The 27,503-nt window shown below is 31.4% G+C and overlaps 1 protein-coding gene across 1 annotated transcript; it reads left to right on the top strand.

Annotated features, from left to right (window-relative positions):
- The first annotated feature begins 4,719 nt into the window (after positions 1–4,719).
- LOC143076940 (fibrinogen-like protein 1) lies at positions 4,720–17,961 on the top strand. Its single transcript, XM_076252837.1, has 5 exons — positions 4,720–4,894; positions 8,105–8,179; positions 15,071–15,201; positions 16,842–16,938; positions 17,792–17,961. Exons 1-5 carry the CDS (start codon positions 4,723–4,725, stop codon positions 17,959–17,961), a joined length of 645 nt encoding a protein of 214 aa, XP_076108952.1. The 5' UTR covers positions 4,720–4,722.
- Positions 17,962–27,503: the final 9,542 nt, after the last annotated feature.

Raw genomic sequence — 27,503 nt, 5'->3', positions numbered from 1 at the left:
ATTTTATTATGTAAATCTATATAGCCACAGAGTAAATGAGTTATATTTTCATGTAAGGATTGATTGTATAAGAAAATAAGTAGCAATATTTGAATATTATGACTAAAAAATTTTGTTCGCATCAATTTAGAGTGCCAGCATGTCCTTTTTTTATTTAAAATATTGAATTGTAAACAAAATTCAGTAGTTTTCATACCTCAAACTGACTCATATAATAAAATTATTTGTCCGCAACAACCAAAACTGACCATATAAGCATTTAATTATGTAAATCTATATAGCCGCATAGTAAATGAGTTATATTTTCATGTAAGGATTTATTGTATAAGAAAATAGGTAGCAATATTTGAATATTATGACTAAAAAATTTTGTTCGCATCAATTCAGATTGCCAGCATGTCCTTTTTTATTCAAAATATTGAATCGTAAACAAAATTCAGTAGTTTTCATACCTCAGACTGACTCATATAATAAAATTATTTGTCCGCAACAACCAAAACTGACCATATAAGCATTTGCTTATGTAAATCTATATAGCCGCATAGTAAATGAGCTATATTTTCATGTAAGGATTGATTGTATAAGAAAATAGGTAGCAATATTTGAATATTATGATTACAAAATTTTGTTTGCATCAATTTAGAGTGCCAGCATGTCCTTTTTTATTCAAAATATTGAAGCGTCAACAAAATTCAGTAGTTTTCATACCTCAGACTGACTCATATAATAAAAATATTTGTCCGCAACAACCAAAACTAACCATATAAGCATTCTAGTATGTAAATCTATATAGTCGCATAGTAAATGAGTTATATTTTCAAGTAAGGATTGATTGTATAATAAAAAAGGTAGTTATATTTGAATATTATGATTAAAAAAAATTTGTTCGCATCAATTTAGAGTGCCAGCATGTCCTTTTTTTTTTTTAAATATTGAATCGTAAACAAAATTCAGTAGTTTTCATACCTCAGACTGACTCATATAATAAAATTATTTGTCTGCAACAACCAAAACTGACCATATAAGCATTTTATTATGTAAATCTATATAGCCGCATAGTAAATGAGTTATATTTTCATGTAAGGATTGATTGTGAAAGAAAATAGGTAGCAATATTTGAATATTATGACTAAAAAATTTTGTTCGCATCAATTTAGAGTGCCAGCATGTACTTTTTTTATTCAAAATATTGAATTGTAAACAAAATTCAGTAGTTTTCATACCTCAGACTGACTCATATAATAAAATTATTTGTCCGCAACAACCAAAACTGACCATATCAGCATTTTATTATGTAAATCTATATAGCCGCATAGTAAATGAGTTATATTTTCATGTAAGGATTTATTGTATAAGAAAATAGGTAGCAATATTTGAATATTATGACTAAAAAATATAGTTCGCATCAATTTAGAGTGCCAGCATGTCCTTTTTTATTCAAAATATTGAAGCGTAAACAAAATTCAGTAGTTTTCATACCTCAAACTGACTCATATAATAAAATTATTTGTCCGCAACAACCAAAACTGACCATATAAGCATTTGCTTATGTAAATCTATATAGCCACAGAGTAAATGAGCTATATTTTCATGTAAGGATTGATTGTATAAAAAAATAGGTAGCAATATTTGAACATTATGATTATAAAATTTTATTCGCATCAATTTAGAGTGCCAGCATGTCCTTTTTTATTCAAAATATTGAATCGTAAACAAAATTCAGTAGTTTTCATACCTCAGACTGACTCATATAATAAAATTATTTGTCCGCAACAACCAAAACTGACCATATAAGCATTCTAGTATGTAAATCTATATAGCTGCATAGTAAATGAGTTATATTTTCAAGTAAGGATTGATTGTATAATAAAACAGGAAGTAATGTTTGAATATTATGATTAAAAATTTTTTGTTCCCATCAATTTAGAGTGCCAGCATGTCCTTTTTTATTTAAAATATTGAATCGTAAACAAAATTCAGTAGTTTTCATACCTCAGACTGACTCATATACTAAAATTATTTGTCCGCAACAACCAAAACTGACCATATCAGCATTTTATTATGTAAATCTATATAGCCGCATAGTAAATGAGTTATATTTTCATGTAAGGATTGATTGTATAAGAAAATAGGTAGCAATATTTGAATATTATGACTAAAAAATTTTGTTCGCATCAATTTAGAGTGCCAGCATGTCCTTTTTTTATTCAAAATATTGAATCGTAAACAAAATTCAGTAGTTTTCATACCTCAGACTGACTCATATAATAAAATTATTTGTCCGCAACAACCAAAACTGACCATATAAGCATTTTATTATGTAAATCTATATAGCCGCATAGTAAATGAGTTATATTTTCATGTAAGGATTGATTGTATAAGAAAATAGGTAGCAATATTTGAATATTATGACTAAAAAATTTTGTTCGCATCAATTTAGAGTGCCAGCATGTCCTTTTTTTATTCAAAATATTGAATCGTAAACAAAATTCAGTAGTTTTCATACCTCAGACTGACTCATATAATAAAATTATTTGTCCGCAACAACCAAAACTGACCATATAAGCATTTGCTTATGTAAATTTATATAGCCGCATAGTAAATGAGCTATATTTTCATGTAAGGATTGATTGTATAAGAAAATAGGTAGCAATATTTAAAATTGAGAATGGAAATGGGGTGAAAATATTGAATCGTAAACAAAATTCAGTAGTTTTCATACCTCAGACTGACTCATATAATAAAATTATTTGTCCACAACAACCAAAACTGACCATATAAGCATTCTATTATGTAAATTTATATAGCCGCATAGTAAATGAGTTATATATCAATGTAAAGATAGCAATATTTGAACATTTTAATTGACGAGATGGTACAAATGAACATACTTATATTACACTTTATTGATATCCCTTTCAATATACTGTTCAATTTACGTTTTTTTTTATCATTTGTCAAAACAGAATCTTATCATGTTAATCCAAGGCAAACAAGGTGAATTTCGATTAAAAATTAATGTATTAAATACACCGAGTTATAGTTAGGAATTCGAAGAGACAATTATAAACGGGGAACGAAACAACGTAAACCATGATGTTTATATCCCATCATATAAAAATATTCTCCCGATGTCTCGGATAACCTTTCTTTCCGTATCGATATTTGCACATGTAACTTTTGAAAGGAAAATATAGAAAATCTGCCAATCAGTAAAGTTAATGGACTTTATGAAAGTGATTTTGTGTAATTTAATATTTCGAATTAAAAGAGTTTTTGAATTGTTCTGGTTTGAAACACATATACGTGAAATATAAAATAAATGTGCAAATGAACTTGAAGTTTATTTCTAAATTTACCCAATCAGTTAACGCGAAAAGTAAACGTGCGTTTACTTTCAAGTGCACGTAAAAATACACTTGTAAAATCTGTACTAAACGCCCGTTTACTTTTAAGTGCACGTAAAAATAAATTTGAAGAATTCTGAAGTAAACGCCCGTTTACTACTGACTAAACGGACACATAGTAAACGCCCGTTTACTAGGGTAGACATTAGAAATTTCCATTTCGACCACGTTAACGTAATTATAGTAAACGTGCGTTTACTAGTAAACGGGAGATTTGAAGTTAACTAACGAAATATGTGCACGCGGCGTTAACTTGCGTTTACTTTATGTAATGCTTGGTCTGCACCCAACTGTAACTCTACGATTCGTTATAAATTACCTTAAAACTATTAAATCACTGTTGGATTATATCTCATCGTGGCATACATGATACTTCATTAATTTTGCTTATGTCATTCAATTCATCCATATAATCTGCAAAAGAAAAATAATTTTGTAATTTCCAATTTGCTTATTTATTTTAAATAATTTGTTTTTTTTTGTTTTTTTTGCATCAGGATTACACAAATGCATTTATATTTTTCTAAAAGTTCTGATTTTTTGTTGCAGTAACTCAAATTTGATCAATTTATGCAACTTTTCTAATCCGTATATATTTTATAACTGTTAGTTTTTTGTCCCGAATGGCGTTCCATAGTTTTTAAATTTTGACAAGGACGTATGTAGAATTGTTACTATTTTAGAAATAAATCGTATAAATGGGTTCAATATAATAAAACATACATTTATTTCTGTAAATATGTGTATTTAATATCAAAAAGTTCTGATTAGTTCCTTGAAAAATGCCGAAAATAGAATGTGAAAAATCCGCGTAGTGACGTCACTCGGGAATGTTTACTTTTGCTGATTCTTGCTTCTACCGTTGTTGTACAGGTTGTAACTCGTATAATAATTTATATAGAGATACTTACCATCAATTGAAGTCTTTGTTCACATTGCATAATTAGTTTTGCAGAATAAATCAACGATATCGTTTGTACTGACACTAAAAGTCTTGTTGTTGTAGTTGTCTCCCTTTGTGTGTATGGCGATCTTTTGGTGTCAATATCTGCAAGCCAAAATCCACAAATTGGACCCCCCGAATTGACCCCTTTATACATTTTTGATTTTCAAAGACTTTTTATATGTTTTATATGGCAGTCATCTGACAACATTAAAGCAATAATATATTCTGTTGCAATTAGTTTAACGTTTTTCATAGATTGCCTGGACTATAACTACATATGTTACAATGAGTATTGTAAGGGAGATAATACGTAAATAATTATTATTGTCATTACACGTTAGATACTTTATAAAGTGTGCATATGTCAGTATGGTCAATCATCTTACTTTATCTCTATTGATCGGTGCTTTAGTTGTGCTTATGATGGCTATATTTGTAAATTATACAGAAAGATTGATATTACAGTTAAAAGAGGATGTGGAAAAATCGTTTTTAATTACTGGACATGTAATAAATGGCGAAATTAAAAACGTTATAGAAGGTAATATTTATCAATAATACATGATCGTTATTGTAATTGTAAAGTATGTTATAGCATATAGTATGATAAACAACGTAAGGGTCACCTATTTAATCATAAGTATTTGACTTACTTTGCAATCGGTAAATATGAGAAGAAGTTTTAACTTCACAATGATGATAAAATACGGATTTTTGTCATCTAAAGATTAAACAAAATACAGTGTTTTACATTTAATATCCAGTACATGTAAATTTTTTTGTTAATTGCAATATATAAATATATATGCAGAGTGCTTAACCGCTTATGATATAATTCATTAAAACAGTTCAAATCTATATTATGACTGTGTATTAATAATGCGTGACAAAACGATACCGAAAGTAGATGGGTTCACAAATATCCAAATAGTCTTAGGGCATACTTATGTCGATTGATTAAATCGATTGATAAAATCAACTGTCGCATATGTTCCAACGATCTTAATAATCCTTGCAAAGTGATGTTTTGAGATATACAATATATTTTGGTTTGATAGTTGCTAGTACATGAATCATTTTTTTTTTGTATTAGACTAATAGAGGATCAGATGCAGAGGTCATTGAGCTCTTTAACTGTTACGTGATTGACATTGATCAAAATTGGTCAGACATTAATGATATAAAGGTGTTTTTTTTATAACTACAGCAAATAGTTACATTAAAATGTTATTGTTAGGTCAATAAAATGTTTACACCGGAAAATATCTTATTTCTGATCCGGAATTGTGATAATTATTGTGTACACAATATCATATTGAAGCAATTGTAAAAAAAAATGATGTTACAGCTACAATGTGAATATATTAAAAAAAACATACATAAGGTCAACCGTGCGAGGTAAATACACAGGCATTTGGTTTTGAAATGATGGTCTTGAAATATAGATTCATCTTAACTCCGTGTTCTTTTATTTGTCTTAGTTATTTATTATTTACACTTTTTTAATCTAGTTTTTGGTAATATCCACTTGACGTGGCTCTGTACTTATACATCCCGTCATCATGTTATTGTGTTGTGGTTAATTTTTGTATTATGGTCTTTCTTTTTTGCTAAGCGCTTTGTCTTTATACCTGTTTTTTTCGTTTTGATAAGGAACTTTTCTTTTTGAATTTTGCTCTGAGTTAGGTATGTTTGTTATTTTACTTCTGACATGAAATTATAATAATAGGTTTTATCCTAAAAGAGGGACGAAAGATACCAGAGGGACAGTCAAAAATAATAAATCAAAAATAAACTGACAACGCCATGGCTAAAAATTAAAAAAAAAAACAAAGAGACAAACAATAGTACACATGACACAGCATAGAAAACTAATGAATTAGCAATACGAACCCCACAAAAAACTAGGGGTGATCGCATGTGCTCCGGAAGGGTAGGCAGATCCTGCTCCACATGTGGCACCCATCGTGTTGCGTATGTGATAACAAATCCGGTAAATAGTCTAATTCGGTAGGTCACATTCATGAAAGGGAAGGGGATTGTAGTTACGACGTAAGGAACATATCCGATATCATTTGTGAAACGGTTATTCAATAACGGTCAACCAACTCGTGATGGCGTCCGTAAAATTTACGAAAGGAGTAAGAAGATAAAAATATATTTGTTTTTAGAATGAGTGTCATTGGTACACTAAAGTGTCATTAAAAAAAACACAAATTACCCAAAGGACTAGACAATGTTACAGTTTAATCCTGAAAACGTTTTTTAAACTTCAAAAATAAATAAAAGACAAGATATGCATTTACGATGAAGGTAGACTATGAGTTCATTATCGTGACGTCCAAAAAAACTTCTTCCATCGATAGATGGCTAATTTCCAAAAGAAGAAAACCTTGTAGTGATAAATTATGTCTGATCGTTAAATTGTTGATATTAATTTGTTAATGTGTGCAAAAAGTAAAATCACAATAATTGAACTCAAAAGAAAATTAAAGTCGCTAATCAAATGGCAAATTCAAAAACTCAAACTCATCAAACGAATGGATAACTACTGTCATATTCCTGACTTGGTTCAGGTATTTTCTAATGTATTGAAAGGTGGATGATTAAACTTGATTTTGTAGATAGCTAAATATCTGACTTGTATAAACGATGTGTGAAAAAAAACTAGCAGACATGATAGGAAAAAATGTCACAAATAAAGGTTTTTATAAATTGAACTATAGAAATAGAAAACAGAATACAGAGGTTGAGGAGAAACAGACAAGAATAGAAAAACTGTTGGGTACAGTAGCAACAGGTGAATAACTCATTGTTCGATCTTTACTCTTTGTTATGCACTTACATGACTTAAGTATACTTAAATGTTATTTTTAGTACCATGAATGAGACATATTATTACTGCTTTTATCGTAATTTTTATAACAAAAATGTAACCAGTCGTAATTTACAAAACATGTTTAATACAATTGTTTATATCGGATAAAAATTAACTAGCATACTGCTACCATGGCGTGTTAATTGTTATGTTTCTCTTACTTGCGTATTAGGTCTTGCTATCACTTACAGTAATACAAATTCGCGTATTTTTGTAATGATGTGCTTGTGTGTTTGTAATTTATACAACGCCCAACTTTACAGTTTATTAGATGCATGTAGTGCATAACCTAGTGCTATGAAATATAAAACTTATATTAATGCAAACAGATACCTACCGAGAGTTTTTCATATATTTTTTGGAACAAACGGTAAATTGATGAAAGAAAATGTGATACATGTTCCAATGAGACATTGTAAAAAGTTGTAAAAAGTCAACAATTATTGAATAAAATACGGCCTTAAACACGAAGCCTTTACTCAACCGAACAACAAGACTTAGAGGGCCCAAATATGTATAAGTATAAAACCATTTAAACAGGGAGATGAACTGCAGACGTTTTATTTAATTCAAAAAGGCATCAGACGTGCATCGCTGTTCAAAAGTCATCTATCGATTGAGAGAAAACAAACCCGGGTTACAAAGTAAATCCGAAGGAAACACACGAACTATAAGAGGAAAACATCAAAAAATGTATTGTAAATGCACACAGAATCACCATGTGTGTGAACTTTGAGTTAATCTCACAAAAAGCAAGTCAGAAGAAACTAGGCAAATTAAGCGATTTATGTTTAAGTCAGTTTGATCCTCTTTATTATATACCAATGGTCAAACATTCACTAATATACTAAATTTTTGTTAATTGAATTATAGAAATTGAAAAATTGAAAAAAGAAGTGGAGGAAATCAATACAAGAATAGAAAAGCTTTTAGAAACAGAAGCAACAGGTGAATAACATGCATAATTTATTTGTCGATATATCATGTCTGTACACATTAAATTGTATATAGTTTTTGATTTTATTGCCATGAATGAAGAAATAAATGCTTCTTTTGTGGTCATTCAAATTTGTATAATGAAGCAGTCCTAAATCACATTTCATGCAAAATAAATAAAAAAGGATTTAAATGGGAAAACAAATTATATTAGCTTACTGCTACCATAATTTATTTCCTCTTTTGAAATGACAATTAAGGTAATTAGGGCTTTCTATAACCTACAATTTTATACAAAATTCGCATATTTTTATATTTGTGTGCTTTTGAGTTTCACAATTGCCAACATTATTTTTCACTTGATTCATTTGGTACATAATCTGGTGTTATGACATATGATACTTAGGTTTTATATGCAAATATGTACCGATATTTTTTTTTATCGATTTTGGGAACTTACGATTCAAAAAGATATAAAAAGATGTGGATTGAGAGCCAATGATACAAATAAATCTCCATCCGAGTCACAATTTGTTAAAAGGAAACCATTATAGGTCAAAGTACAGCAATCGACACACGGAGCCTTTATTCACACCGAACAGCAAGCTATAAAGCGCCCAAAAATGACTAGAGTGAAACCATTCAAACAGGAATATCAACCGTAGGCGTTATGTCTTATCAGAGATTTCCAATAAAATGACATACGTACCTAACTCGACGAACGCACGTAACGGGACAGGTTATTGCTAACCAATTAATTTTGTTAAATGCGTTACTCAAGTTTTAACTAAGCATTCCTAAACTATGAAATCCATTCATAATAAATTTTATCAATATCAAATATTTCTAAGATGATGAAAAACGAAAGAAATCATGATTTTTATATATCACGTGATTATTGAGATTCCCGCCTAAACTTCACTGTCATAAGACCACGTATTTATACGTATCTTTACCTATCATACGATTCAGTTGAGTTGTCTTTCATGGTTTTGACAATGACTATACTTATCTTTGCAAAATTTAATGAACCTTTTATTATTTGATATTTGTATTGATTTTGTTTGTCGTTATCAGATAGATTCTTCTTTTCGATTTTTAATGTTTTATAATATTTAATTTCCGTGGGTATTAATTTATATAGATTTTGTCGTAATTTTAGAAAAAAATGAACTCAAAATGTTAATCAGAATGTGTCTCTTTTAAATTTGATGACTGGGATTGCATCATACTTTATTAAGTATCATTTTAAACGTTCTCTTCTTCTGCACTTAATCTCCTCAATTTACAATCTTCTAAAAAGAAATCAACAGGGAAAACGTACGTCAACGGGAAGTGAATATTTAAAAAAAAACAACATTAATACAGGTCATGTACTTCTTTTAATTTTAATAGTTGACATATACTTTTCTTTCAAATGAAAGTCAACGATCATTAAAAAAAGAAAATTGTAGTTGATAATAATGTGTGTAAATAAATGTGTACACCAATTCGTTATATAGATTGTAATTTGGAAGTTGTACTTGATTAGCAAGTGATGACTAATAATCTGCATTGACCACTGTGGATAGTAAACTATCAACTTATCATAGTACATAGTAATTGGCTAAAAACATCCTGTACCCAGGCCAAGTATTTCAGATTAAAAGTGGATGAGAATGTCTATTTACATAGTTGTTACATTTTTGAGACAACTATAATGTCACTTCAGTCTTTACGGGAATTTTCTTTTTACTCGTATTCATCCGATTAGAAGTAGATTTTAAAGCTATCGCATATATTGATTGAGTTAGCGAAAATTTTAAGTTTCAATTTTTGTCCCGCTTTGGAGGTATATATATATATATATAAAAGTGACAACTATGCGACAGATCCAATGACAGGATCACCAGTGAAGGTGTTACACGACTGAAAAAAAACAAACATTACATATTCATAATTATATACTTGTATTTATGGGATTGACTGGTAGCAGGCTAGCCTCGAATACAAATTCAATTATTTTGTAGGACCCCCTGATCGAATGACTTTAAGACTATTTTTCTGCTTCTCCACCAAGCATGATTCATTCACGAGCAAGAGCAGGTATTGGTTTACTCGTAAAAAGACTAGTGTATCTTTATAGTGGTTACGCTCTCTTGTTACCTAGCATATGAAAATGCGACTCTTAATTGTCGGGCATGTTTCAAAAGGTATATGTATTTATCATTATAATTAATTTTCATCATCCTCAATATATATGTAATATTTGTCGCTGGATATAAGACATACATCAGTATCATCATCATCATAAGTACTATAGCTTGAGGCTTAATCTTCGTCGTAAGTACATGTATTATATATAGCTGTAGACTTCTTCGTCGTACGTATAACGTGAGGCTTAATTCGTATCTGATATTTTAGCCAGATTATGTCGAGAACTTATTTTACGCATGCATCTCTATGATACATAGTTTTTATAAATATCCAAGTTAAAGCCAATGGAGATCGTTTATCAAATGATCATGTCACAATTAAAACAGAAAGAAAGGGATTGACTCGTAAGACTGAAACGAAGCATAAAACAGCTAGCCATTTCTAGTATTTCCAAATCAGCTCATGTACCGAAATGATAGTATCCACAGCTGCTGAACACTATTTTAAAAACAACTACAACCGATAAATAAAGAATAATTATCCCGTTTATAATATTGATCAACTATGTCGTATTGTTACACCATTGTCCTAGTACGGATGTGACTGTCCCAAGTCAGGAACCTTTAATTCAGTGCTTATAGTTTGTTGTTCAGTTTTCGTTGATTTTTTTTAACATTAATTTGGCTGTTAGTTTTAGTTGTTTTACATTTTTCCTTTTGTGGCCTCTTGTAGCTGACTATGCTGTATGGACTTTTCTCATTTTTGAAAGCCCTTCGTTGGACTATAGTTGTTAAAATTTCTGTGTCATTTGGTCTCTTGTGAAGAGTTGTCTCATTGGCGATCATACTACACCTTGTTTTTTTTGTACATCACAAATTCAGAATAAAACATTCATAGACAGTCAAGAAAAGCGAGACCTTTTGTCATGTCAAAAGTACAGAGTATCTGTAGGACCATTAGTGGTTATAACTGTTTAGCAGATTTTATGTAGTGCCCATGTGTCCATTAGATTACACGTCAGTATCACATGTCTGTGTTCAGTGAGCTTCTAAATCACGGGAAAAAATCCAATTCAGTATGTAGTCTTAAACTTTTAAATCACATGCGAGATGCCTAATGTTCAGACATTGTTGTTTCTAAAAAGTATTTATCAAAGTCAAACGACAATCATTTAAGTTTTTTTTCGTGCAATACAATTTGTGATCATGGCCGGATCCAAGATATTTTGAAATTTGAAATTGAATTATACTGACGAGCGGAGTGATGCAAAAAACAATTTGGACAATTATACGCTAAAAATGATATGGATTTTAAAACTTATTGTGCGATCGAAAAGGGGGAGTACGCCCTCTACCCCTGTATCCTCGGATGCAAGTTTAGGTATACTTAAACAAAAACCTCGCCTCATAATTTGGTATAGGTAATGACAAAAAAGTACTTTTGAAAAATATGAATTTCTGCCCACATCAAATTATCTTCAATTAAATTATAGAAAAATATTATTTTGTTTTAAAAGTCGAGTACACCTTTAAACGTTAAATCTTTTTAAAACAATAAAAAAGCAACCTTCTCGCTTCGGAATTCGTTATTTTAATATGTGCATGCTAATTTTCGTCTTGGTAGTTTTTAAAATGCATAATTTGAGAAGAACTAAAATATGGGTCAAGTGAAATGACAAGAAATGATGGGTGTGTTTGATTACAAATTGCTAATTTACTTGTTCCATTATATTATTTGTGTCAATAAAATCATTCAAAATTTAATGACAAAATATTTAATGAGTAAAAAAATTAGTTGGGGTTGATTTTTACTGACGGTATATTCCAGCAAACAATGCGTGTTCAAAGAGCAAAACATGCATGCAGTGTATGCTCCACTCCGTCATGCTTCAATGCAGTAGGACGAAATACGTTGAGTTAGGTCGGTTATGTCGAGTAAAGTCATTTTATTGGAAATCTCTATCAGAGGTTTCTCAACATCTTACGAACGAACGAAAATCGCCCTAACTTGACGTAACTTGCCGTAACGAGAAAAGAGGGAGCAGTAATTTATCTTATAATTTTGGATTATCGGCTGTGCTCTTCTTCCCTTTGAAATGTCTTTTACATGTAAAATATGCATGCTTGATTTTTTAAAACCATTTTGAAACAAATACATATTATATTTATTTGATATTATATAATATACAATTTACTGTGCAATCAACACAGTTGAAAGTCTTATTGATCTATAAATTTAAGTGAAGAATATTTAGTCAAAGGACAGTAATCGTACAAGAAATTTTAATAAACATGATGACAACATCACTATTTAGTTTATGTGAAAAATGTAAATATATGTCACCGTCGTATTTATGTGTATATTAAATGGTTATTCATCAGTTCATTTCATTCATTCATTCATTCATTCCATTGTCTGTTTCATCATACTCATTATGACGATTGACTGAGACTGACGACATTTCTAATATACGTCACTGCACAATTTCATATACACGTCACTTCACACCTGAACGATTTAAATAAAATAAAATATTATTGCACGAGCGCGGGAAAATATGTGTACGCCTTATTTTTATATAGAGATTTAGGATTAAATGAATAGCAGCCTTTCAAAGCTGACGCTTCAAAGCTAAAGCAATATTTACAGGTTGGTTAATTTTGTTATTTGGAAAATATTATTTAGTTTCTCGATAGAGTTTCATTCATTAAAAGTTAAATGGAAATATTATGATAGTTTTATCATAATCTGCAATACGGCTTTTCCGTACTTTTTACATAGTTTTATGGTAAAGTTCAAATTACTGAATTACAGCTAGAAATTGTTTTATTGGCGATATTAATTCATGGCGTAATTTTAAAAGTGTATTGTCGAATTCATTAGTCCGTCAGTCCTTGTTTCATTGTAGTTTGTGGTTTTATATTTAGAGTATGAATGAATGTAATTGTTTCCGAATTTGTTGAAAGATTTGTATATGTTGAAATAAATGTATATTTACAGTAATAAAAGTGGTACTAAAGTCACTGTCTGGTATAAGCCATATGTTAATTTGGTATATGTCAAGTTCACTGTGACATATAGATTCATGTATATGGATCGAAAGGGCTAGGATTTTTTTTTATCTTAGCTAGATGCTGATTAACGGTAAAAATTCGTTCGTGGACACGAGGTAAAATAAATCTAGGAGTGAACGCCTTTCGATTTAAATTTGAAAATAAAACATCCCAATAAGTTCCTGTATAACTTCTTTGCCCCAACCACTAAACTCCAAATGATCTCTTTTTGATATATTGTTATAAATTGGTAGACTTAACAAGAAAAATAAAGGAAAATACTTAAACTTATATATTGTGTTTTTTGTTGTTATCATGGCCTTTCTTATTATATGTGTGTATGTTTCCACTATAGTATAATTATGAGTATATACATATTTTTTTTTCTTGTTTATTGTTTCCGTTAAGCTTCTATGGCATACTGTGTATATTTCAACAATAGATCGAGTGCACCTTTGAATTTCTATAACTGATTCCCAATAAATATTAGAAATAAAAAAGCTATGTTGCGACATATCTATTCAAGATACTCTCCGATACGAAATAATGAAACTCATAGTAACTCAAACAGATTGGACCCATAGAAGGGACGTGTGGATATATGAAATATATTAAAGTTGTGTTCTCTCGATCACTTATCAATCCTTTACCAAACGTTAATTTCGCAATGAAATGAATGGAATATTTTCCACTGAACGTTAAACACCAAACAATCAATCAACCAATTGCAAACTAGATGTGTTGAATTTTTTAATCAAGGACATTATAAAAAAAAAATCTTTTTGAATGGATAAGGGAGATAAATCGAACGCATATATACGGCATGTCAACAAACGGAACTCAACGTAAGAAAACGAAACAGTCAAAAACAGAAAATAAATTGGAACACGGATGTTTAATGACAACAATAAAATGCAAGGTTGCAAAAAAGGATATTAAGTTGTTAACTGTTGTCTTTTAAACACACTGCAGTATCGGTAGACATTTATTATGGATTTTATTATAACAAAATTACTGCTCCATAACGATACGTTTCGTAGAGTTTCGTCCGTTCGTAAGATGTCGAGAAACCTCTATCAAACTTGTCTAAATGTATATATTGCAACAGGACCGGTATTCACAATATGTATAACTTTGAGTTAACCTAGCAAGTAGAGTGTTATCATGACTGACGAAAATAATCAGTTTGTGTTTAAACAATGTTTATACGATCCTCATTAGTGTAAATGAATGGTGGTATGACATCCAGTCCCCAGTCAAGTCATACTAAAGCTAGAGAGTGTTAAATTCATTGAACAAAATAAAACAACTTCTGATGATTAATCAAATCGATGGCAGAAAGATATATAGATTTATCGTTTTAGAGTCAGCGATTTCGGGCAGTCTGGGAACATACGAACTAGAATAGGCTTGGATCGGTTAGCTGCATGGAAAGTTTACCATAAAACAAGCATAAGAAAAAAGTAAAATCCGTTTTGATTTGAGAAATGTTTAATTACATTCGTTTGATGATCAAGTACTTAAAAAGAGTTTCTTTTGATTTCTTATAAATATGTTCTCGTTGTCATGTGCATGTAATATTTGTTACTAAACGTTAAACAATGTCTTGATAGTGCGTTTACTGTCCTCTCTAATCTCTCAGATCCGTAAGGTGTTGTATAAAAAAGAAATGCAGAAAAATAATAAGTTAAAAATTTATATTTTTTTTTTTTAGAAACACCTATCGACTGTACAGATATTAATGTCAACCAAGGAAGTGGAATTTATAAAATATATCCATTAGGAACGGGTAGCTTTAACGTATACTGTGACATGGAAACAAATAACACAGAGGGAGCCTGGACTGTAAGTATTCTCTGTCAAATTGACAAATTTTTTATCATTTAATGACATCAGTAGATACATGTATATATGAGCTTCCCAACACTGTTTGTCTTGATTTTATGTATAAATTTAACTTCGAACTATATAAAACAATTTTAATTTCCATACAATCTTTTAAGTGTGATTTTTACTTTCAAGGTCTCACCAGACAGCTGTCGATTTGAGCAATAACAAAAACATTTTTTAAGTTGTCAATACATAGTTCGTGTGTATCATAATAGTTACAAAGTGTGCTAGTGACCTAATTCGATTAATTCCATATGGGATGAAAGCGAAACTCAAATCCCCATGTTGGTTTTACTGACTACATATATATCGTATTGAATCCCTATCTCACTGTGTAAGAAATTTACCGACTATCATAACATGTGGTATTAGACTATTGGTCTTTTAAAGTAATTAATTCTTCAATATTTAGTATTACGAACCTACTTCAATTTGTATATACAAAAAAAATGCAAACAACAACAACTTCTTACTTTTAACTGTGTTTTGTGAATTTATTTCAAGTGTGATCATCAATTTCTTCATCTGTCAAAACCTTTCCGATTTTTCGAAAACAAAGTCAGGAATATGGTAGTTATTATCAAACGGTTTCTTGTTCTATGTGTTGGTGTTTGTTTTTGTTGCACTTCGGTGTTCCTATTTATCCTTTCTTTTCCTCTTATAGTTGATGTCTTTTCCGCGATTTTGGTTTGTTACCAGGACTTTTTTTTCAATCGCTTGTGTTTGTAAACTCCGGTATACTAGTATTGCCTTTATCTAACATCACTACTAACCGTATATTGAAATTATCCCCGCCAACAACTAATATGAAATAAAAACGATGTTGTTGCTTTTTAGAAATCACAGTGCTAGAAATGTATAGGTGGTAAGATAATTATAGAATAAATAATAGAAGAATTCAAATAGAGAAGAATATTCAACGAGTGACCGAACAACACAAAATTCGAATGCGCGCAGCGCATGAGTTAATTATCAGTGTTGTTCGGTCACGAGTTGATTATTTTTTCGATATTTGAATTATTTGATTAATTATTCTTTTTATTGCATTGGCAAATGGCTTTTTCATGAATTTAAAGAAGGAATGTGAGGAACTATATCTTTTTCTACGCATTCACAATTTGTTTTGATCCGACGTTATCCAGGTATTGCCGTATGACGCCAGAGGAGTGAAATAACCACGTTAATTTCACATGTGAAATTATCGGTTTAAATTTCACTGCGAAATCAATGTAATTCATTGCAACCAATGTAATAATGTTAATTATTTCCATCTGATCCTTAAAGTTAATTTAGACTACACATCACCCGAGTTATGATAATGTTTATTTTATCAAAAACATTTTAAAATTGAGTTTCGATCGTTTGGTTTAAATTTATTAAAACCTTTCAAATAAACGAACTTGAAAGTTGGTCTCTGAGATATGTACCTGAAATTATATGCGTATCGTTTACATGCGAAAGTACATTCGGTAGATTCAAAGAATAATAGTGAGGTCAGCTTCATAAAAAAATTAGCTGAATGTGTAATTTGATTCTGTTCGAGGAGTGTAATTTGTTAACATATAATACTACAATATATTTACAATTAACGATAGGTTATTCAACACAGAGAAACTGGTGAAGAGGACTTTAATCGTGGATGGATTGAATACGAATATGGATTCGGAGATATTCGGAAAGAATTTTGGTTAGGTTTGTAATTGATATTCAATATAAATTAGTATTATAGCCTACGTTACGAAGTAGCGTTGTTTACAGTTTTTGAATAGTTTGTATGTCCGTCAGTCACTTTCATTTGTCGAAGCTACCTATAATATTCATATGAACTTTCAATTATCTTTTAATATTACACATGGTATAGCATTCTACTATTTTCATTGGATATAACGATCACGTGTTTATTTTACGTATCCGTAGCCTCGCGTCTGTTTTTATGTATATTGACGCTATGCATCTATGTATTGGTGGTCAATATAAATAAAATCTTGTTAAATTTACATTTATGACGTCACACATAACAATATGCAGACGCTAAGAATACAAGAAGGCTCATTTCAACAAGCTATGCAGTTGTAAAAAATATTGATATGTTCATTAACATTTTATAATTCTTGCAAAATACAATTTAAAAATACACAGAAAGAACATTGAACACCATCTTCTTAATACATTATTTACATATGTTATATAGAAGTTAAGGACTTTCACTCAGTCAATACCTTATATATGACCCTGTTAGATTTTACTGACACTCGGAATTCGTCCTATAATATGAACAGGTGCATGTATAAGTTATTGACCTCGTCAAAAGTCCATAATTTATAAATAGATATTTAAAGAACATCTATTATGTGATTTCCAGGTCATTACATCAAAATTAAGGGTATCTTCTACATTGAATGACATTTTTACAGATAAATCGCTTTCAGCGTGACTATCTGGTTCTACGTGTTGGATTGCATATTTGATAAGTGCATAGAATTAGAAGTTGTTTAAGAGTCATTGTTGTGCACTTCATCATTATAATGTTGAATATTTTTTTTAGGAAATAGTAAGCTAAATGCTATCTCTAGTCAAGGAAGATATGAATTGTTGATATTGTTAGAAGACGAAAAGAATAAAAGAGAATTGGCAAGATATGATTTTTTCAAAATAGGCAATTCAATATCTAATTATAAATTGTCTATTGGAGAATATAGCGGTACTGCTGGTTAGTTTAATATATAGATTTGGGAAAATTCAATTTGAAAAAAATGGATTAAGAAATTAAATTATATGGTTATAGTGCGAAATTATTGGCAATCAGGTTGTACTTATCTGTACTTCGGTTTTCAATCTATAAACGACACTATTCTAGAGGTATGATCTGTGCATCTACCCCAGTAAAAGCGTAAATTTTGTCCAAATTTAAAAAAAAAATCTTGTTCCCTGAAGGCGAACTTGTGTAAAGATATTTTAAATTTCGAACGGTCAAATCCATCAAAAGTTAGTGATTTTCAAGATTTATAACCAATAATTTTTTTAACAACTTATATGCAGGAATTAAACGACAATTTTCTCTTGCTAATTTTTAAAAATAAATGTGTTATCTTATGGAAAGCCAACGGGGTGGAAATTCTTAATGCGTAAATTGTTAATGTGCAAATTGTCAATGTGTTAATTGTTAATGTGTTAAATGTCAATGTGTTAAATGTCAATGTGTAAGTTATCAAACAAATTGCATGTTTACAGGATCCCAGTTTTATATTGTTTACTAATGTGGCTTTGCGTTTGAGAACGGAAACTATATAAAATCACATCCGAATAGTTCAGTCCCCACGTTATCGATCTCTTCTAATTGCGAGGTTAATTAAATAGTCGTTGGTCAGAGCAATATAACGACTAGATTATAGGTAAATAAAAGTAGGAGATGTGGTAATAAAACGTATAACAACTATCCACCAAAGCAAAGTCAAACTAAAGTCAATGTAAGCAAGTATAGGCAGTTTACAACCTTCAACAATGAGAAAATCTTCAACCATATAATCGACTAAAAATGCTACATTATTACTGGAAAACCGAGTTACTATTAATAAACAATTTCCATTTATCCTTAAATGCTATAGTCGAACCATTTTATTCTGACAGGAGGGGAAGGGCTGACATAACCAAGGTGGTCACAGTGCAAAGCGATTTGGTGCTTCGATATCTCAGAAGCAACAATTCGAAACCCGGCGAGGAAGAACAAACAATTTGCGTATTTACAGATCTAAAATTGTTAGGTTGATGTTCAGAAGGGTTATATATATATATTAATATACATGCCTAATGAATTGTTCTGGTCAAGAAGCTTATAAATTACCGCTTCCAGATTTTCGTTCTATAAAATTAACAACCAACAAAGATCAAAATATTCCCGATTCCCTCGATCCCAACAGCTGTTTAACTCCCAGAGCTCCCGATATAAACCTCGCCCGGTGCCACAACTTCTTATAGCCCGATAACCTTACTACATCTAATATTGTGTTAATAAACCGAAATGATTCTCGATGTTAATCATTGAAGCTAATTTCTTTTCAATTTGCTTGTCATATAAAATTTAAAATAATAAGCAGTTAATTAATTACAATATACACTTAATATCCAATTGCCAAACCATGTTGTCTTCTGCCTGGTTCTTCTGTCAAGCAGACAACCAGGATCCCAGGCAACCATTTTACTCTGAAAATGACCAAAGACATAGCTCCCCGGCCAAACCCAAAATCATGTGGCAATATTTTCATTGAGAAATAAAATTAGTGATACCTCCTAGTACATTTCGATCTAGTAACATGATTATTTTAGATCTGTATCTAGATAGATATAGGAAGATGTGGTGTGAGTGCCAATGAGACAACTCTCCATACAAATAAATATTCTGTAGGAATACGATGTGGATACCAATACTGGCTTTAATAAAACAATAGAGAGAGCGCCTCCGATGTATTGACGGTGCACTAGAACAGTTTCTAAACGACTGACTGTCAACGCTCGGTGGACCCTACAGTTCCTTCGAAGAATACTGTTTTTCCGAAAAAAATGAGTTAGAATACTGTGGTATTTTGCTCGCTGATATTTAAAAAACGTTAGCGCAGTCCTTGATTTGCATGTTTTATACAACATTTCTTGACCTATTTGTTTTAAAACCCTAGGCAGCAATTAAGTGGGGTTTTTTGGACGAGCTTTTTTTTAAATTGTCTGGTTCTATAGCACTGAGAAACCAGCACCTCGACCACCACGTACATAAATATTAGTTTCTGGCTTGAACGTCTACATAAATTATGCCGTTAGTTTTCACGTTTGATAGTTTTACATTCACATTTCTGGGCGTTTTTATAGCTGACTATGCGGTATGGGCTTTGCTCATAGTAAAAAGCCGTACAGTGAACTAAAGTTGTTTTTTTTTTGTCATTAAGGTCTCTTGTGGAGAGTTGTATCATTGGCAAGCATACCACATTTTCTTTTTTTATATTATCTATATGTTTGGTGAGCATGTTTGAGTCGCAACCAAGTTCTCTTGATTTGTAGTCTCCTGTTATAAATCTAGCAGGTTTTCGAACATGCCAGTGAAACATTTTTTATCTGCATTACTCAGGAGCCAAATTAATAAAGATTGTTCGTCAATTTGCATCTTGTATTAAAAATTGATAAAAAATCATTAGATAATTACTTTTTTTTCAGAAATTTTCGTATTGAGATTATAACATTAAGGAATAATAAGTGTCAACCCGCGTCTTCCATTATACATTTAGTCCAAGATGTGCGGCCTTAAACAATATTAGTATGAATATTCCAGCATCGTCTTATATTTCATGTATTTAGTTCAAATTTTAACCGGTTAAATATTAAGTAGAAATTTTCTGCCAAGTGACAGTGACAGTAATATATTTGCGAAGTTAATAAGGAAGCCTATTCCAGCGACACATCTATATATACCTTTATGCAGAAATGACACACCCCATCCCAGGTTCGGTGACCAGTACAAAAAGCAAACATGTTTATTCGAGGTCACCTCTATATAAAACCGAGTTCCATTTAAATTGAGCTTTATGTACCAGCAACAGGTTGTAATTAAGGTTGTATTGGTCGGTCCGAAATCTCTGTTTGATCAGAATTCGTTAATATCAGAACTCTCTCTGCCTCTACATCAACCCCTACCACCACGTCCACGTGTTCCAGCAGATTTTGGTGGCATGACTGCATTGTTTCCGATAAATCGATATGGAACACGATGTTGACGTTACATTTTCATGCCGCTCATTCCGCGACCTCACCACGATCTGAATTTATTTTAGATCGCAGTGAGCATAGTGCGATCGTGGTCTAGTGGGACTGGGGCTTAAAATCCTGGTATCTATGAGTTTATTTGAAATGCTTTGATGACAGGTGTAATTTTATCCTACTTTCAAGGCGTTTGTATTAGTGTATTTAATGAAATGTAGGAATTATCTAGTCTCTACGCATATTTATTTATTTTTTCCTTTTCATTCATATAATTATCTAAAACAGCTTTCCTACGTTTGTGTCACTAAATATTAGAGTGAATATTAAAGTTGATATAGTTAACTTATGGAATTTAATTATGGAACACATACAAATAGAGTTCAATAGCAGGCATTTCAACTTCAAAATAACTGTCCTGCTTTACAGTTCCTCAATTTTAACGCTTGTTTTATTTATAAAGCATTTATAAAAGAGGGGCGAAGGATACCAACTTAAATCAGACACTTATTGCAGTCTTTGAGACTTTTGCATTGTAAGAAAATTAAACAAATAGATTAAAGCATGCAATTAAATGCTTTGGAATGTACATAAAACGATGTAATTTATTCATGATGTTGTTTAGTGGTTTCTTTTTATTCAGTTTTGGAAAATACATTACTTCAAACAAACTACATGTAGGTTTTGCAACCGATAACATGACGAGTTCAGGTCATAAAAGAAGGGTAAATCTAAACTGAATGAACTTTTTAACAACAATGTCCTCCAACTATATAGGGAACGTACTTACATGTATACAATCAGGTAGGGGGTTAAAAAGACAACAATTATGATTCGTAGATCATTGAATATACCATGTATACTAAGATTAATATTCGAAACCAAATATATATGTTCGACGAAAGACACCACTCTGCCTTGTCATCAATTCCAAACATCACCACTTAACTTTCCTAATACGTATTCCATACTTAGTGAAGTACATCAAATAACTATACAAAATAAGGCGAATTTATGTCACTGAGACAACTATCCACAAGACATTTAAGGATAGGAAAGTAAGTAACCAAAGGTCATGGTTTGGCTTTCAACAATAAGAAGAAAAAAAACATCCTGTTGACAGTAGTTATATACTACTTTGCGAGATAAAAAAAATACTACAAAACATGGCAAAAGTTTGTTGAAAGACGTTCATGCGAATTTTTTTACAAGAATTGGTAACTCTATTTGTTCTCTGCAAGTTTAAATGATTGAACATCGTAATAAAGTTCAAATTACTAGAATTAAACAATCATGTAAAAATAATACAAACGAAATGTTGTGTTTATACACTTTCAAATTCTTCGGCTTTGCGTTTTGGTAAGGAAACTCACGAAAAATTGAAGATGCCAATTGTATCCTTTCATCAAACAAGGGCAAATTTAAACTGAATTAATTGAAAAGTTGAAATCTTTGTTTAATCTTAAATACATACATTTTAACATAGGACTGTTTTATAATATTCCTTTGTTACCTCAGCACATATTCTATCTTATACAGGTAATGGTTTAAAGATCAACAATAATGATCCATCTTCATCCTTCTATATGTCTGATGACAATGATTGTTCATATGTAACAAACTGTGCAATTAAGGAAGGAGGCACATGGTGGTTTGTTAAACAAGATTGTTTTACGAATGCAAATCTTTATCGATGGTATTTAACAAAACCATTCTATAATTACGAAGGGATTCACTGGTACCATCATCAAGATTCCTTTCCGATGACATTGGAAAAGACAACTATGATGATTCGTAGATTTATGTAATACTCTAAATTATTTGATTTTTTAAGGAGGAAGTAATAATCAATATTCTTACGTTATTTCTAACAATATTTTCAAATGGTAATTCCCACTATATTATTATTGATGTTTTAACAATGCTTAGTAATGTTTGGTAGTGTTTCCCAATTTTTCAACCGTGAAAGTGGCTGTGGCCAAGGGGACACATTGTCTCCCTTTTTGTTTATTACTGGGGTGGATTTACTTGCCATACAGTTAAAAGGGAATCAAATATTAAAAGGGGTGAATATAAATGGTAATGGGCTACTCATTACACAGTATGCAGATGATACATTTCTTAACGAAACCCTTTCTTGTTTTGAGAAATATCATAGGTCTCAGGATTTGAAATAAATACAACTAAAACAAAATTTGTTTTGATTGGAAGAAAATAATTATTCTAACCTGATTTTAAATCCTAAAAAATTCTAATCTGGTCCAGAATAATCTTTAAGGTCTTAAGGTTAAATTTCTCCTAATATCTAAATTGTATGCGCAGTTTGAAATTCAGAGAACACATGATTGATATTAACAGACTGTTGAAACGTTGGCAGCATAGGAAGCTAGCTCTACCTGAGAAGGTTACAGTTATTGTACTTCCAAAACTAATTCATTTTCTTCATTTTACATCTATACCTAATTTATGTCAATATATGCTGTACGAAATCCACAGATTATTCTTTATCTTTAAGAACTGAAAAAAATCACAAGAAGGGAGGATTGAAAATGGTTCATTTACAATCTCTAAACTTTTATCTTAAAATTGGTTGAGTTGGGCGATTTTTTGCAAATGTAAATGAGGACTGGCAAAATAATCTGAAGTTGATATTGAATACATTCAGAGGTGCAATATCCTTCAAAACAATATTACCTTAGCCGAAACGTTTTGGGATTTTAGAATTTGGGGTCATCAATGCTTTTCATATTTATACTTGTTTGGCTTTCTAACTATTTTGATCTGAACGTCACTGGTTTTAGTCTTGTGTAGACAAAAAACGCTTCTGACGTATCAAATTAAAAGCATGGTACTTTTGATAACTAATTTGTATATTGAATACTTCAGTTATACAGATAAAAGAGGGACGAAAGATACCAAAGAGACAGTCAAACTAATAAATCTAAAACAAACTGACAACGCCATGGCTAAAAATGAAAAAGACAAACAGAAAAACTATATTACACATGACACAACATAGAAAACTAAAGAATAAACAACACGAACCCCACCAAAAACTAGGGGTGATCTCAGGTGCTCCGGAAGGGTAAGCAGATCCTGCTCCACATGTGGCACCCGTCGACTTGCTTATGTGATTACAAATCCGGTAAATAGTCTAATTCGGTAGGTCACATTCATGAAAGGGAAGGGGATTGTAGTTACGACGTAACTGTAAACAGCAAAATTATTCAGTAAAATCAAATCTACAAATAAGTCAACATGACCAAAATTGTCAATTTACCCCAATACAGTGTTATTGCCCTTTAAAATCTGTTTTCCACAATGTTTTCTTGAATTTTTGTAATTAATATAAACATTCTTCTCGTCTGAAAATACTGGGCAAAATTAAACCAAGCTTGTCCATTTTATGATAATAAAAAAACTGTACAATTTCCTTAAAATTACCAATTCAGAGGTACCAACCAAACAACGAGTTGTCTAATCCATATCACAATTTCAGCGCAAATAGACCTTGACCTTATAAACATCAGATTTTCTCTAAATTGTTCAGTTTCAGAGATATAAGCCAAAAACGGTATTTTACACCTATTTTCTATTTTAGCCATGGCGGCCATTCTTGTTGATGGGCGGGTTCAGCAGATACATTTTTTAAACTAGCTAACCTAAGGATAATTTATGATACATTTTTAGAACTAGTTAACCTAAGGATGAATTATGCCAAGTTTAGTATTATTTGACCCAGTAGTTTCAGAGAATAAGATGTTCAATAACGCTAATGGATGACGACGGATAACGGAAGCCAAGTGATAAGAAAAGCTCACTTGGCCCTTTTGAGCCAGGTGATCTAATAAGAATGTGCTATCCAGTTTGAAACATGTTTCTACAGCCAAACGTGCAAACGAAATATTTGTTTCTAAGGAAGAATATAATAAAGATATTTGTGCTACACTGAAACTTTGTGAAAGTTCCCTTTGAATAATAAAAAATATGAGATTATGACAGAAGAGCATAAAGATTTTTTCAGATTCATCACTCAACAAGTTCCTGTAGACTGAACACTTACATCATTTTACACATGACTAAGTTAAAAAAAAATCGTGACATTTTTCTCAGGAACTACATTACAAGGAGTCAGTTCGAAAAGGCTCTAAAATGGCCCCCATGTTTTAGCCTAAATTTCAAATTTGGATTTATTGACCAATGAATTATCGGTAATAGTCCGGCGGCTACAAGCATATTTCAGACGAATTGTGCACATCCTGCTACAAGCATGAAATTTGACCTTCCTCAACCATTACTCTTTGATTTCAAAGAGGGAGGCATTTAAAAAAAATGTCTCACTTCCGGTAAAATTCAAAATCGTGGACATCATACTTAAATCAGCCCAATATCGAAGGCTAGTATGTGAATAGATCTTATTATCATGCTACTATCAAAATATTTAGTACAAACATATGTATTTTACTACTTGTGGCTATATTATATAGATTAGATGTCATTAAAAACCCTACTTCCGGTAAAATCCAACATGGCGGGCATTGTACTAAAATAAGCTTATTTTTGTAGGGAGGGTAATTGAAGCGTGTTTTAACGTATTGCTACTCTCATTACATTGTGCAGGAACCTTTCTTTAGTGCTTCTCATGTATACAATGTATAAGACGTATATCCTTAAAACCCTTACTTCCGGTAATATCCAAAAATGGCGATCATGGAAATATCAATTTATTATTTAAATATTCAACTTTTTTCAACATTTAAAGAAAATGTTGTTCTTTTGTGCTGGTCAATAAACTTTTGCTTTAAGTTATCCACAAAACCACTTATTCTATTCTGTTGTAAATGTTTAAATACAAAGTTGACACTTCCGGTTAAAAAATTTGGCAGGTAAGTCCTCATTCCATTTCTTCGATGTAGAGTTTTGGATAGATTTATTAAAACAAAATAAAATCACTAAATTACTAAAACATTTTTAAAATTACTACTACTAGTATTTGGCCAAAAAATACATCTTTATTTACGGTCACCACCACATGCACACAAGGCAGTGCACGGGGGACCCGATTTTTCTTATAAACAACGACCGCAGCATTCTTTCTTACATCCACAATGTACAAACTTCTAACAAAATGATAAGGCCTCAGAAAGTGTTTTTAAAAGGGATCCTCTTTGTCCCTTCGCAATCCATTAGCGCCTGGTGAAATGGGTAGCATAAGAGCCAATTACAAGCTCGTCCCACAAAACACCCGAGTTTATTTCATGTTTAACATGTTGGAAAAGACTAGACAAAGTTGAGGGAACAGCCTCAATTAGCCTTTCCCTTTGTGCAAATAGTTATTTTCTTGCTTCGTTAACCATGTTAGCCCAATCTGATAAGTTTGTGCGATCTTACAGTAAAACCCGTTGATTTTGGCTGACCAATCATCATTCTTTATGTTAAAATCACATCTTCAAATGCCATCAATGTCTCCCACACAGTCATATTTTCCTTTTCAAGCAAACCGAGAACCGTATCACAACCGGTAAAGGCATGGATAATAATAAGTGTGTGTGATCACTCATTGCCTAGTGCATTTGAACTTAGTGCTAAACTTGAAATACATCAAGTGGTGGATAACACTAAACATCCTGAGCATCTGTTGCTACAATTACAATACTCATTCAAGACTTCATTCACTCTTGATACAGTTTCAAGGTATTTTACTAAAGTAAGGACATAATACTCAATCAGCAGTGAAACACGTTAGGAAACACCTTGAAACTGTAACAACAGTAGATATAGTCTCGGATGCGTACATAGACAATACTGATTGAGTGAAGGCTGCTACAAGAAGCAAGAGCTACATTTAGGGGAAAGCGAATACACAGACGAATCCAGGGTCAAAACAAATTCTTCAAAATTGGTAAAAGTTTTCTGTGACTTGAGAAAAAGGTAGTTGTAACAACAAATGCTCAGGATGTTCAGTGTTATCCACCACTTGATGGTGTTTCAAGTTTAGCACCATGTTTACATGAAGAAACTGACACTAGAATCAAGATACATGTGTCTGATGCAGTGAATCACAAACTTAACTGAGTCATAACTCGAACAGTCGATACTGATGTCATTGTTGTTTAGCTATTATTTGATATAGGGGCAGACGAACTTTGATTTGCATTTGGAAGTGGGAAAAGCTTTAGATATATATCTATCCACGACCTTTCAAATGCACTAGGCATTGAGAGTTTACATGTTTGCTGGAAAAGGAGATTGAAAAAACTTGTCAGATGGGGTTAACAAATCAAGAAAACATGTTTTTTGAAAGAGGAAAGACTTATTGAGGGTATTCCCACGACTCGGCCTAGTCTTTTTCAGCATGTAAAGCGTGCAATATACCATTGCAGGTGTGAATGAGTTACAATCTTGGCATTGGTTCCTATGCTAGTAACTAGTCCAGACGCTTATGAATGGCGAAGGAACAAGTATGATCTATGGGAACTTTTTTGGACAACTCCTTGTGAGGCCTCTTCAACTTATCT

The sequence above is a fragment of the Mytilus galloprovincialis genome, chromosome 5 (genome assembly GCF_965363235.1).
Source record: "Mytilus galloprovincialis chromosome 5, xbMytGall1.hap1.1, whole genome shotgun sequence".
Classification (NCBI taxonomy): Eukaryota; Metazoa; Mollusca; class Bivalvia; order Mytilida; family Mytilidae; genus Mytilus; species Mytilus galloprovincialis.
Note: the sequence above shows the minus strand (reverse complement) of the source record. Positions and strands in the feature narration are given on the sequence as shown.

Coding starts and splice junctions, on each gene's coding strand:
- LOC143076940 (XM_076252837.1), top strand. CDS start 4,723: ATGGTCAATCATCTTACTTTATCTCTATTGATCGGTGCTTTAGTTGTG. Junction 4,895..8,104: donor AATTAAAAACGTTATAGAAG/GTAATATTTATC, acceptor ATTGAATTATAG/AAATTGAAAAATTGAAAAAA. Junction 8,180..15,070: donor TTTAGAAACAGAAGCAACAG/GTGAATAACATG, acceptor TTTTTTTTTTAG/AAACACCTATCGACTGTACA.